General features: G+C 38.9%; 1 protein-coding gene across 1 annotated transcript; it reads left to right on the top strand.

The window, feature by feature from the left end:
- The first annotated feature begins 8,507 nt into the window (after positions 1-8,507).
- LOC126417262 (tubulin alpha-1 chain-like) lies at positions 8,508-11,179 on the top strand. Its single transcript, XM_050085106.1, has 5 exons — positions 8,508-8,653; positions 9,375-9,597; positions 9,675-9,976; positions 10,087-10,614; positions 10,741-11,179. Exons 1-5 carry the CDS (start codon positions 8,651-8,653, stop codon positions 11,035-11,037), a joined length of 1,353 nt encoding a protein of 450 aa, XP_049941063.1. The 5' UTR covers positions 8,508-8,650; the 3' UTR covers positions 11,038-11,179.
- Positions 11,180-14,835: the final 3,656 nt, after the last annotated feature.

The raw sequence follows: 14,835 nt of genomic DNA, 5'->3' as shown, positions 1-14,835 counted from the left end.
TACACAGAAGTGTACAGCACAATAAAGAACATATATACACATAACACTGGTTCATTTAGTTTACATCACATTGGTTGGTAGATCACACTGAAAAAAGTCTTGTACACTGTAGAAATAATTTTTTGTTAACAGTGCACTTAAAGTTTTCAAAGTTAGTTGGTTCTTGAATAATTTCTATTTCTTTCAGGAGATGGTTATAAAGTTTTATTCCCATACACTTAATACTGTTACTGTACAGTTTAGATGAATGGGGAACTAACCTGAAAAATCTCTTCAGCTGACTATCCAGGTTCTGGTCGAGTCTACTGATGTTCTGTTTAATAAAGCGGAGCAGTTCAAAAATGTATTGCCTAGGGAGAGGCAGTACATTTAATTTTTTAAAGAGTAGTTTACAGGTTTGCCTTTAATGATTGTATGGGAGTGTTCTAATTGCTTTTTCTGCAGTTTAAACAATTTCTCTGATTTGGTACTATGGCCCCAAAATGAGTGCACAACTTAGTACTGACTGGAAAAGAGCATGATACATACAAGACAATGTGCTGGTATATAGCTCTTCCCTTACTGTTTGGAGCGCAAAACAGACCTTGCTTAGCCTGGAACTCACCATGTCAATGTGGTTTTTCCATGTGATTGGATCCCTAATAATATTGTTTAATTGGCAAATTCAACTTTTCTGTCGCTTAATGTTACTGTTGGAGTTCTGTTCTCAATGGTGTGAAAGGTTAGACATACTGTCTTTTTTGTATTCAGCTGCTGTCTGATGCTAGCCATGAGTCTATTTGGGCTGTGTTTCTGTTGATTACTGCCTCGAGAGATTAAGCTGTAATTGAGATATGGACATAAGTGTCATCACTGGACATTTATATACAAAAGAAATTTTTATATAAGGAAGAAATAACAAAGGATCTAAAACTGAGTCCTGTGGTGCACCGTGTTTTATGACTTGTAAGGGTGAGTGCACCACATTTAGTATGCCTGATTGATTTCATTTATTTATATGAACATACTGCGATCAGTCTTCAATATAACTATTGATCCAGCCATAGGCAGTTCCCCTTATCCCATACTAGTCCAACGTTTGCTAAAGTATGCTGTAATTCACCATGTTAAAAGTCTTTTTAAGGTTAAGAAAGACCACAATTGCTGGACATTTCTTGTTAACCAGGTGTAGAGTAGAATCAAAGAACTCATATATGATATCTTTTGGCACATTTTCTTGGAAACTGTAATGATCAGAAGACAGAATTATGCATTATAGTCAGAAAAAATCAGATTTATACATCAAACAGAACAATCCATGTTTCAAACTATTTGGCCTAGAGCACTTACACTTTGGTTAATTACCTAGTGGGGGACGCATCCTTCATATGAAAGCCTTAACAGCTCATAAAGTTCTCAAAGTATACACGGCATTTGGGCGTCTGATAGTTCACTGTCGATGCTAATTAAAAGTTCTAACTTGTTTAACTTTTCTTAAGTCCCTACACATTATGAAAATAAACTTTTATGGCAGAGCAATCATCTATACTATCAATACAGTCCCATGAGAAGATTCTGACATTGTTTCATCAGTTACAATTGAATGTCCAGATTTATTTATAGCATTGCTGTGAGAGTGCACATGAACTGAAGTTGTCACCTGTAATCTTTTGTTAGGGGGGGGGGGGCCGGCAGAAAAATCCTTCTTTTTTGTTGCAGACCACTATGGGCTTAAACTGACACTCACTGTTGCATTTGTTCTTGATGACACTGCTGCTCCTAGTACCTGTGCTATGAGAGTTGTTGGTGTTGATGGTACCATTGCATGTGTCACTGCTATTGCTGGCACTTCTACTCATAGAATGAGAATTTCACTCTGCATCGGAGTGTGTGCTGATATGAAACTTCCTGGCAGATTAAAACTGTGTGCTCTCCTGCGAACCTTTCTGTAAAGTTTGGAAGGTAGGAGACGGATACTGGCGGAAGTAAAGCTGTGAGTACCGGGCGTGAGTCGTGCTTTGGTAGCTCAGATGGTAGAGCACTTGCCCGCGAAAGGCAAAGGTCCCGAGTTCGAGTCTCGGTCGGGCACACAGTTTTAATCTGCCAGGAAGTTTCACTTCTACTCATGCTGGGGCTATTAAAGTCGAGCATTATTCGTCATGTACTCATCAATACTGTAAAAGGTTTCACTTATAAGCATCATATTAAGCTCATTTTTAAAAAGGTGCAGCTTTGATAACTTTGTAATTCTTAAGGGAAGGAACTAAAAGAATTTTGGGATAATATATTGCATTTTTGTGACACTGGCCTTTCTTTTGTACTTCTCTATGAAAGTCAGTTCTGTGTCTAGTTTTGTAGTTATGGTAATCAATGTTCAAACAAAGAACTGGGAATGGGGTTTCGAAACGTATATACTTTCACAGGTATACATAGATGGAAGAGTCATAACTTTCATTTCGTTGACTATGTCTTACTGCTCGATGTTGAATGGTAGAGGAGTGTTTTCATAGTCTTGGAATACCACAAAGTAAGACATCATATCACAGTAGACTATGGATGAATGCACCATAGGCACTCATCAATGATTCTTCAGTGCAGGAATTTTTGAGCATTCTTAATACATAATACCATTTACTTAACTTTTTGTTGAGCCATTCTATATGTTTATCCCATTCAAGATGCTCATGCGTGTAGGTAACTTTTTGTTGAGCCATTCTATATGTTTATCCCATTCAAGATGCTCATCTAACCAAATTCCTAAAAATTTAGTATTTGAACTTAATAGCATTCTCTGTTTGCCTAACATGGCTATTATATTAGAGATTGCTTTATTTGGTGATAACTGAAATTCACCCATAATGTTTTCTTCTTATTAAGAAATAGACTGTTAGTTCTAACCCTTTTAACTACTTCTTCTGTTTTTATTTCTATTTTCTTATGTAAGCCAGACAATTTCTCAGCCTTAACAAGGAGACTAGTATCGTCAGCAAACACTAAAGCATCAGCTTATGTTAAATAACTTGGTAAGTCATTTATAAATCTCAAGAACAATGGCAAATCCAACACCAACCCTTGGGGTACTCCATGACCAACTTTCTCGTACCGGGAAAGGTATGATTCACCTTCATGAACTATTTCTACTTTCTGGTACCTATCAAATAAGTATTATTTCAACCATATTTGAGCAGTGCCACAGACTCAACAGCAGAGTAGTTTATTATGCAAAACTTTATTATCAGTAACATAAAATGCCATAGTTAAATCTAAAAACAATCCACAGTCAACTTCATTAAGAACAATAGATTTTATAACAAGGTTTATGACATCACATATAGTAGTTTCAGTCGACCTGTTTCTTCTAAAACCATTTTGTTCATTGGCAAATATTCCACTTTTGTTAAAAAGTTTTTTGTACATCATTCTTTCAAAAATTTTTGGGAAACGAGACAAAGGTCTGTAGTTTTTTTACATTGAGGAAACAGTTTTACTGGTTTTGACGTTTTATTATGACATCTATACGATTTTCCCGAAATCTACAGTTGCGCTTTTTGGTTCGACAAGTTTAAAAATTTAGATATTCCATTCCGTACAGGTTTCCCACTGATTTGGCTGAACATGTAGCGAACAAAACTCCGCTTTGTTGGGTAGATATATGACATCTTTCTGCAAAAGGTCAGGTCTTCTGGTGTTTACTAGGCGTTTTCAGTTATTAAAGGAAAATGAAATTATTCAGTAGATGTTTGTACGTTACTAGAGAATTGTAAATAAACTGTTCTGTAATGCACCAATTCATGTCTCTCAGGAGTTGTAGAAAACTAAATAATCATAAATATGGTGCATTTTTTAGTTATTTTCGATTTGTGTGGCACTACAACCTGTAAGAACTAGGTTACAAATCAATATAAACGTTAATATTCGCACTCGTCGTATTCAGAAGTACCGCTTGCTGGTCACTTGGGGCACTGCTATCGCTGTGGGTGACAAAAAAGAGATGGAATGTCATGACTATCATGTTAGACTGTGATATTCGTACTCATCCGATACTGTCTTCAAAAGTGCCACTTTCTGGCCGCTTGGCGCACTGCTATCGCAGTGGGTAGCAGACACGAAACAAAGTGCCACTACAGTTTTTGTCTGAAGTATGAAGAATGTAATAATTATGCTTTCATACTTTTGTTTGCTTTGTTATCTGTGTTTCTCTGTGCTTTTTATCATTGATCAGTATCTTACCTGCAATGGTGGTTATAGTATAATGCAAGGTGTGATTCAGAAGTTTTAAGACAGATTCATTTCTGAGTAGGAGAGCATGTGTGGACTGGGTCCACTGGATGGTGGAAGTAGTGCAGGGTCTCAAGGAACGAACTGACACTGTGACATTTGCCTCCAGAACCCCAGTTAATGCACATTGTTTGCAGCATGAGTGCGTGTCATTGACCTCGGTCGAAAAGTGGGAGAGGCGAAAATGGAGCACCACTTGGAGCTGCATTACGCAATTAAGTTTTGCGTACGAATGAACAAAACCGCCACGGACTCTCTTGGTATGATTCAAGATATCTTTAAGGAAGAAGCCATGTCCCATCCAATGGTTTTCATGTGGCACAAACGTTTCAAAGATGGCCGTGGGGATGTTGAAGACGACGACCACTCTGGGGGGGGGGGGGGGACCATCATCAAGCCGAACATATCTAAATGTGGAGAGAGTGCGGGAACTTTTAAACAATGACCATCGTCTTAGTACTAGATTAATTGCCAATGAACTGGGACTCAGTCAGAGTATGGTGTGGAGACTTGTGATGGCGAATTTGATGATGCAAAGAGTGTGTGCCAAACGGTGCCAAAAGTTTTGCCAGTGGATCAGAAGAAATGAGGCATGACTGTTTGCCAGGAAATGGTCCAACTGTTTAATGTTGATCCAAACCTTCTGGAGATAGTGGTTACTGGTGATGAGACCTGGGTCTACAAGTACGATCCTGAGTCAAAGCGTCGAAGCTCAGAATGGCACACAGCTTGCTTGCCGAAGCCCAAGAAACATCGCATGAGCAAGTCGTGTGTGAAGTGTACGCTGATTGTATTTTTATGGTAAAGGAGCGATTCACCGGAAGTTTGTTGCTCGTGGACAGACTGTCACAGGTGACTTTTACGCTGGAGTACTCCGTCGCTTGAGGGATCGAGTTCGCCGCGTCCGCCCTGCAATCAAGGGCGACTGGATTCTCTACCACGTCAACTGACTGGTAAATGTATTTACATGGAGCACTTATAATCCCCAGTGTTTTGAACAGATCTTTACAATGAGCTTGACTAGTATTTTTGGTTATTATTCTTATGGCTCTTTTCTGGAGTATGAAAATTGTGTTCATATTTTGTTCATTTGTTCTTCCAAAAAAGGATGCCATAGCTAAGAATTGAGTGTACATATGAATAACATGTAACTAAAAGACACTGCATGTTACACATTCTTGATAGGATCCTAAGGACACAACATGCTGATGACATTCTGTTTGCAAGTACCTTTGTGTGTTCACACCACTTCAACTGAGAATCAATATTCATTCCTAGAAACTTTGCAATTGTTACACAGTCTATAGATGTGCCATGTACATTTAATTTAACATTGTCATTTTTCCTCTTCAAACTGATATTCATGTCATTAATTTTCTTTGTGTTCAGTGTCACTTTATCCGTTGTTGACCAATCATAAACTTACTTGAGAGTTTCATTTGCTTTCTCTACAAGGAGTTCCCTTGTTTCACAGTGATTATAATATTGCTGTCGTCAGCGAAGAGAATTTTTTCATCGTGAGTAACACTACTGGGAAAGTCGTTGATGTATATCAGGAATATCGTCGGTCCTAATATGCTACCTTGCAGAACCCCTGTATTAACGTATTTTGGTTCTGATAAGTGTTTTACAAATGTTTAGACCTATTTGATGTATGTGTTATCTCTACACATTGCACTGTATCTGCTAGGTATGATCCAAACCAGTCATTAGCTACCCCTCTTATTCCTAATGCTTCTAATTTATTTAATAGAATCTTGTGATTGTCTGTGCCAAAGGTATTAGAAATATACAAAAAATATGACTGGGATACATTCATCTTTATCAAGAGCATCAAGTACAAATTTTGTGAATTCTACTATGGCTGTGCTGGCTCCGTATTTTTGCCACTTCAGAAACCAAAATGGGCTTCACTTAAAAGATTGAATTTATTCAGGTAATTCATTAATCTGTCTTTCATAATTGCTTCTATTATTTTTGAGAATGGTGACAGCTCGAAAATGGGCCGATAATTTTCTATTTCTTCTTAAGCAAAGGCACAACTCTTGCCTGTTTTAACTGCTCTGTTACATATGTTAGAAACAAGATCATGTTAGGACACAAGGCGAAAGCCTAAAAGTAACAGTTCCATAAACATAGCTGCTAATTTACAAGAAACAAACAGAAATGAAGTCATTTTTCCTTTTCTTGTTGCTGCTGGAAGTTTTTCAGTTGAGTTATCTCTAGATTCAAGGACAATGAAATATTTAGTGAATTTTTACATTTGACCAATGTGAGAGAAACGGAAAATCCAAAAAGAACTGAGATCCCTAAAACAAATTTTTTCGTTTGCTAGAAAGGTTGATTGTTTATACCATCACTGTCATATGCAGAACATTACGCAGATGATGATGATGTCCCCAAAATCCTCCCCGAGGAAATACGAAAATCTATAAATGAGAGGCAGAATGGCAAAGCAGGGGTCTAGATGATCTGACAATTGACATACTTAAGCTTAAAGGGGAGGAAACAGAAAAACATCTGGCTAAAGTCTTTACTTCGTGTATACAGAATGGCAGCATCCCAACCTGCTGGAACAAACATAATCTTACTACATAAGAAGGGAAGTATTCATGATCTGAAGAACTACCAACCCATTAGCTTACTTTCTGTTATATATAAAGTGTTCACTAAAGTCCTGATGTGTCGCATTAAAATGGTAGTGGAGACTGCACAGCCCATAGAACAAGCTAGATTCCGGAATTGTACAATTGACCATATAAACGCACTGCATGAGACAATTCGTCGAGCCAATGAGTATGAAATGCCACTATGCATAGCCTTCATTGACTTCGAAAATGCCTTTGATTCTGTCAGTCACACTGCAGTCACACAAGGACTGTCTGAGCAAGGAGTGGAAACAAAATATATAAACATATTGTGCAATATTTATGACATGTCTGTAGCATATATCAACATAGGAAAAAGGAAGTGCGAATTTCCCATTGGTAAAGGAGTAAAGCAGGGCGATCCTATATCCCCGAAGTTATTTATAGCAGTTCTCCAGATGGCTATGTCCAAAATTATTTGGAACAATAGAGGAATAAGGATAAATGGCAAAAGGCTCACCAGCCTGAGATTTCCTGACACTATGGCGTTCCTAACTAACAGTAAGATGGCAATGCAGTCCTCCACAAAAGACGTAGTAGATCGTTGTCAGGAAGCTGGACTTAAAATAAATCACTCTAAAACTAAGGTTATGTATAATAAGTGGGTAGCTGCAGGACAATAACACTGAATGGCAACATCCTAAGCAATGTTGCAGAATACATATATCTGGGGCAATTAATTGACACAAACGGGGATTTGAAACCCGAAATTTTTCGTCGAATTAAAGTGGGTTGGAGGGCTTACGGAAGGAATGCAACAGTTTTCAAATCTAACATGCCAGTCAACTTAAACAAGACAGTTTTTGATCAGTGTGTCCTAACGGTTTTAATGTACGGGTGTGAAACTTGGACTTTAAATGGATTTTTCAAAAGGAAACTTAGAACTGCTCAGAGAGCTATGGAAAGGTCAATGTTAGGTCTCACTAAGAAAGATCGACAGAAAAATGAAGACATTCGAGCAATAACAGGAGTAAAAGATATTGTAGGTTGGTTGGTTTGGGGAAGGAGACCAGACAGCGTGGTCATCGGTCTCATCGGATTAGGGAAGGATTGGGAAGGAAGTCGGCCGTGCCCTTTCAGAGGAACCATCCCGGCATTTGCCTGGAGTGATTTAGGGAAATCACGGAAAACCTAAATCAGGATGGCCGGACGCGGGATTGAACCGTCGTCCTCCCGAATGCGAGTCCAGTGTCTAACCACTGCGCCACCCCGCTCGGTAAAAGATATTGTAGAACGGGTTAAGTCTCTAAAATGGCAGTGGGCAGGACATTTTGCACGAACGAAGGATGGAAGATGGACAAAATCAGTTTTCGTGTGGAGTCCCAGAGAAAAAGAAAGACCAGGGACACCACCTGATCGCCGGGAAAAGGAGCTCAGGAAAGTTGCAGGTCTCAACTGGCAGAAGACAGCAGCGGACAGAGGGATAGAGAAGCATGGAAAAACCTCTTAAAATGTATTTAATAACTTAAAGAGGCTACATCTTGTATAGAGTGAATTAGCTGATATGTTTGTGTGTGTGTGTATGTGTGTGTGTGTGTGCTGTGTGACCGTGGTCGAAGAGAGCGACCAATTATACATACTGCTATCGATATATCGCTCTTGTTGAGGTCGGTGGAATGTGAAGTCTGACGTTCCAACCGTCAATTTATCCTCGGCGCGGGGCATCTTAGCACTGTTCAGTCGAGGCGAAAAGTTGCAGTTTCGTTTTCACATCCTGCTGTGTAATAGTAGCGAGAGATAGCAAAATGGTGAGTTATGGCGAAGCGTTGATCATCTTAATTTGAACCAAACTGTCCGAAGTAGACGGTGCGATTATATGATTTAGATTTTGTGTCTCGTTCCGTAGTGCATGTAACTCGACGTTACAGTATTCAGACTGTCTGCGTGTAAGAACATTATTGATCAGATAAATTTCTTTCCCACAGCAGTGAGAGTATATATTCGTTTAACGTTAAGCAGAAGGAGTTTGTGTTATTTTCTGAATTTGAAATTACGAATTTGGGCGGGGCATAATGCCGGGTGGCTGCCATATTTCAAATGATCGGTCGATTGTACGAAATGGAAATTTTAAAGTGTAATTATTATTGCAATACGAAGAGATATCAGGCATTTTTTAAGACAAATATTCGTTTTAGCGACTTTCAAAAATTAGACTTTTTTTATTCAGTGAAGATTGATTACTCAAGTCTTACGAACACTGAATTTCGACGAAAATTGTTTGACGTTACAATGTATTCCGTAGTTGAATTCGGTATTGTTTGAAGTTAAAGCTTAGTCGTTTAGAGCTTTCATTTAGTAATTACCCATCTTCTATCAAGTGATCGTTGCGCGGGTTAAACTTCAGCCGGATACGTTGATAAGACAGTTTCGGGCTATTATTTCAGTGTTTCAAAATAAGAATACAATTTTTTTTCTCAGATACTCTTGGTACTGTAGCTAACCTACCGCCTTCGTTCTACTTTGTTTCAGCGTGAATGTATTTCAATCCATGTTGGTCAAGCGGGAACCCAGATTGGTAACGCTTGCTGGGAACTTTATTGCCTGGAACATGGCATCCAGCCCGATGGGCAGATGCCCTCAGACAAGACTATTGGAGGCGGCGATGACAGCTTCAATACATTTTTTAGCGAAACTGGTGCTGGGAAACATGTACCACGTGCGGTGTTCGTGGATTTGGAACCGACGGTTGTTGGTACGTACGGAATCATATGCACTTAGTGGCAAGTTAAATTTCTTTCTTACCTGAAATTGTTCGTTCTTCCTTTGCAGATGAGGTGCGTACGGGCACCTACAGACAGCTGTTCCACCCGGAACAATTGATTACAGGCAAGGAAGATGCTGCAAATAACTATGCTCGTGGTCACTATACAATTGGAAAGGAAATAGTGGATATTGTGCTGGATCGAATTCGCAAGCTTGCTGACCAGTGTACTGGGCTTCAAGGATTCTTGATCTTTCATTCCTTTGGGGGTGGTACTGGTTCAGGCTTTACGTCACTTTTGATGGAACGTCTGTCTGTCGATTATGGCAAAAAGAGCAAACTGGAATTTGCTATTTACCCAGCTCCTCAGGTAAGAATGTTTCCTCAAACCATTAATGTTGCCATTCAGATACGTTTGAAGGTAAATTGCGCGTGCTGCATTCTGTAACTAAAGAATTATGGCCTACCTTTAATTTTCAGGTGTCAACAGCAGTTGTAGAGCCATACAACTCCATCCTTACCACTCACACCACTTTGGAACATTCCGACTGTGCTTTCATGTGTGATAATGAAGCTATCTATGACATTTGCCGCCGTAACTTGGACATTGAACGGCCGACTTACACCAATCTGAACAGGCTGATTGGCCAGATTGTATCCTCAATCACGGCATCTCTTCGCTTTGATGGAGCTCTTAATGTGGACTTAACAGAATTCCAGACCAACTTAGTTCCCTACCCTCGTATCCATTTCCCACTTGTTACCTATGCTCCTGTAATCTCTGCAGAAAAGGCTTACCATGAGCAACTTTCTGTGGCAGAAATAACCAATGCTTGTTTTGAACCTGCCAACCAGATGGTGAAATGTGATCCAAGACACGGAAAGTACATGGCATGTTGTATGCTATATAGAGGGGATGTTGTGCCAAAGGATGTAAATGCTGCCATTGCAACAATTAAGACAAAGCGAACCATCCAGTTTGTGGATTGGTGTCCAACCGGCTTCAAGGTTTGTGTGGTTATATTACTACTGTGATTTAGCTGCTGATCCATATTTTATAGACATAAATGGAAATATTTACTATGTTTACCATTTTTTTGTCTGATTCTTTAAACCTTGCCTTATTTGTTACAGGTGGGAATAAATTACCAACCTCCTACTGTGGTACCTGGTGGTGATCTTGCGAAGGTTCAGCGTGCTGTTTGCATGCTGTCAAACACAACTGCAATTGCAGAGGCCTGGGCTCGTCTTGACCACAAATTTGATTTGATGTATGCCAAGAGAGCGTTTGTCCACTGGTATGTTGGTGAGGGTATGGAGGAAGGAGAGTTTTCAGAAGCTCGTGAAGATCTGGCTGCTCTCGAAAAGGATTATGAGGAAGTTGGTATGGATTCTGTTGAAGGGGAAGGTGAAGGAGCAGAAGAGTACTAAGTTTGACAAGATCGTTTGACAAGATGAAATTTTTTCCAATTTTGCTTGTGAAGTTATAAAATTGTCATTTGATGTGTTTTTATTTTTTTATTGAAAGATTGTTCATTCCATTTTTTATTTAATAAAGTTTGTTTTGATGTAATTTATATGGTACTTATTTCTACTAATATCCCTGAATGAATTAAATTTGAGAAATTAACCAAAGAAATTCATTGATTGTTAGGGGCTACTTATGAATCATTGATTTCTCTGGTATGGGTATTAATGTTCAGCGACGTGTACTATCCAGTTTTTGGGTAACACATCAGAAAGTTTGATTATAAATATTTGTGGGATCTGGTTGCCTCCAGTTTGTGAAACAATTGAGCTTCAGTGTTGTAAAATGCTATTACAAGGAATTTTTAATTCATGTGAAGTGTAAAATGGTACTTCTTCCAAATGTATTTGACATGAAAAATCATTGTTTATCCATCTTAAACTCCAGAATACACATAGAAAATTTTTGCCCCACTACACTTGATAATACTGGTAAATTCACTCACAAAAGAGGATTTGTGTTGAAAGTGAGGTAACAACCTAGCATAAGGTAGGCTACTTAGATTGGCTTTGGGAGTTTGATCATGTTAACCATTTCTGTGATTTACATGTAACTGAACTAACATTTTAAATTGGTGTACTGATGTTCAACCAAAGTTGCATTGGGTGTTTTACATTGTTCTTAAAAGTGATGTAAAAAGCTATTGGTATTTCTAAAGTTGATGTATTAGGTAGAAATATGTTTTCAATAGTAGACTGATTGAAGTACTTTTTCTGTGTTTATCCATATAGGTGAATATTTTGGAGGGGAGAGAAGTCGAGGGTATTTGCTCACACTTGGCACTCAGTGTAACATGGTAAATCAGTGTTATGAGGACTTCGGTTGCCAATGGTCAGTTACTTCACAATCAGAATTAGAAACAAACTAGTAATAAGGAACAAGGAAACCGAAAAGAAATGACCACACAGTTAAAATATCAAATTGAGTATAAGGATGGAGGTACACAGGGTTCCCCAGGAGGCTGGTCAGTATTCCGGGATATGGGAGGAACAATCATTCAAAGAAAAAGTTTATTAAACATGTACCTTTAGAGCTATGAGCCCTTCTGTGGTAGAAAAGATATCTTGCCGTAATGAAGTGTTCATATCTCTTAAGGAAAGCACTTCCCAGCCCATGTTTGTTAGACTTTTCTTGTTTTGACTGATACTACCACCTTCCAAAATACGGAAAGTGCTTTCAAAGTAGCAGAGAGACTGAGTCGCAGATAGGTGCAACAAAGACTCACAATACAAGCTTTTGGCCTACAAAGCCTTTTTCAAAAATAGACGACACTCGCACGAATGCAACTCGCATCTCTGAACTCTAGTATATTGCTTCCTCTTACATATATATATGGTAGAAAGACCATGAAGATAATACCAGAGATGAGCCCATTTGGAGGCTTATCAGCAATCATTCTTATTGTGAACCATACAGGACAGGAATAGAAGTGAGGGGCACACAAGTACCCTGTGCCATGTGGCATAAGGTAGTTTGTGGAGTATAGCTGCAGATGTATATATTTTTTTGAACACTTTAATTTCTGAATCATCTAAATCAGTATGATTCTTCCAACACCAGCAATTCATCAGTGAAACCAAACATTTTCAATGTTAGCAATTCCTTAATAGTTGTCTAGTTGGCAGTACAGCATCCATTTGAGCTAAGTCCACTTATATTTTATAATACAGATGATTTATAACAAGATAAGTTTGCTGTTAAAGTTTATATGGTGGATATAGGATGATGAACAACTTAGCTGAATGTAAATTTTCCCCTAGAAGAAAAGGGTACTGTGAAGATTGCATCTGCAGGCCACATTATATCCACCCTGTACATTTCATCAGCAAGCTGCATATGACTATTATAAACATGCAATACAAAGATATACTGTCTTAAATAGTGGAGGACATGGCTTCCTGTGTGAAGCACTGTTTTAACTGCCTGGGTTTTCAGGGCAGTCTTAGTAAGTGGGTTTCGAAGTGTTAATCTGCAGTTGGCAAAAGTGCTAATCACAAGTGAAACTGCAGTTGTGCTGCACAAGCTGAACTGCAATAGTGCAGCAATCACTGGAGGTGAGAGTGGGCTGGCAATTTTTTAAATTGTTGGTGAGTTTCAAATGAATGCACAAGAACATATTAAAATATGACTGTCAGTCAGTGTGTTACTTTAGTGGTCCATATTGAGTTGGGATGAAAAATTCAGCGCCCGCATCTCGTGGTCGTGCGGTAGCGTTCTCGCTTCCCACGCCCGGGTTCGATTCCCGGCGGGGTCAGGGATTTTCTCTACCTCGTGATGGCTGGGTGTTGTGTGCTGTCCTTAGGTTAGTTAGGTTTAAGTAGTTCTAAGTTCTAGGGGACTTATGACCACAGCAGTTGAGTCCCATAGTGCTCAGAGCCATTTTGAAAAATTCAGCATACAGTAGAGCTGAAAATATAGGTGTGGGCATGCAGATGGAAAACTCTTGAAACAATATGCAGTGATAATGGTTAGAGGTGTTAATCATCAAATATGATATGCAGTAGTACTTATCTCAGAGTTCAAGGGAAATGTACTACATTGAGATAGGCTCATACTATTAGTATGGTCCAAGTGTTTTTTCCTTTATAAGGTGAAAAGGTAAAATATTGTAGATGTGAATCTCTGCACATTGATGGTTTGAACTGTGAAACAAGACAAATGTGTGAAGCACATAGTCAGAGCTTTATGCTACTGCTTTGAAGTGATCTACATTCTTTACTGTTTCATTGTAACATGAATATGATCGAAAAAAATTTGTGGGCACATTTAGCTAATGATCAGCTGTCACTGCCATTTATTAAATAACTCTGGAAGTTAATTTAAACTATTTAGTATGATAGAAGTAGAGAGTTCTGAAATATTTAGCAAGGCATGGGATGTATATTGAAGAGATTAGATGCCATAGGAGGGGGAGCATTTGTTACAGTCAACAAAGATACTGCATCTGTTGAGACTGGAATTGAGTGTTAACTTATCTTGACATGAGTAACTGGCATGGTGACAGAGACTCCAAATGTTTTGTACTGGGGTTCCCTGCAAAAGAACTTTCAAGTGCTAAAGTCCTGTGTGTTGAGGTTGAGAGAACATAGAGGCCAGACAATTGCCCCGTCTCTACATATCCATCTGTCACCAAATCTGGACGAAGAATTGCCATCACCCGTTGCAGTGTCCTGGGCCTTCCCCGGTTGCAAGTATCAGGCTTAAATGCCCCATGTTTCCTAAGACAATGATCAGTGGCTTTTATATTGTTTTACATACGTGACTGACATGTTCCTGCCAATAGAGTTTTGAGTCAATATAAATACCGAAGAGTTTTACTGACTTATTGCCTACTTCATTTGCTATTTCCATTAAAATTTGTTGGGTTGTATCAGGACTGCACAGGAGCTTATTGGCTGCAAACCAGTCCAGGGCCTTATCAAGTGTTTCTTTTGTTACACTATTTAGATCTGAAATGTTCCGATGTGTGGTAAGTAGTGTTGTATCGTCAGCATAACATATGACAGGGGAGGCTATGTTATTAGGTAAATCATTGATAGCTACAATGAAGAAGAAGAATGTGGTACGCATGTGCTGATTTCCATTATGGAAGAATTTACATTTCTGACTGAGATAAATTGTTTTCTGTTACTTAAATAAGAACTTATCACAGCTAAGGTGCTCCCTCTCACCCCACAAAACTCTAGTTTCCTCAGAAGTAC

The sequence above is a fragment of the Schistocerca serialis genome, chromosome 1 (assembly GCF_023864345.2).
Source record: "Schistocerca serialis cubense isolate TAMUIC-IGC-003099 chromosome 1, iqSchSeri2.2, whole genome shotgun sequence".
Taxonomy (NCBI): Eukaryota; Metazoa; Arthropoda; class Insecta; order Orthoptera; family Acrididae; genus Schistocerca; species Schistocerca serialis.
The sequence above is the reverse complement of the archived record's forward strand: the minus strand, read 5'-3'. Positions and strand labels throughout refer to the sequence as shown.

Excerpts from the sequence above, each read along its gene's own strand:
- LOC126417262 (XM_050085106.1), top strand. Across the intron at positions 9,977-10,086 it reads CTATTTACCCAGCTCCTCAG|GTGTCAACAGCAGTTGTAGA; the intron begins GTAAGAATGTTT and ends TTTAATTTTCAG. Across the intron at positions 10,615-10,740 it reads GGTGTCCAACCGGCTTCAAG|GTGGGAATAAATTACCAACC; the intron begins GTTTGTGTGGTT and ends TATTTGTTACAG.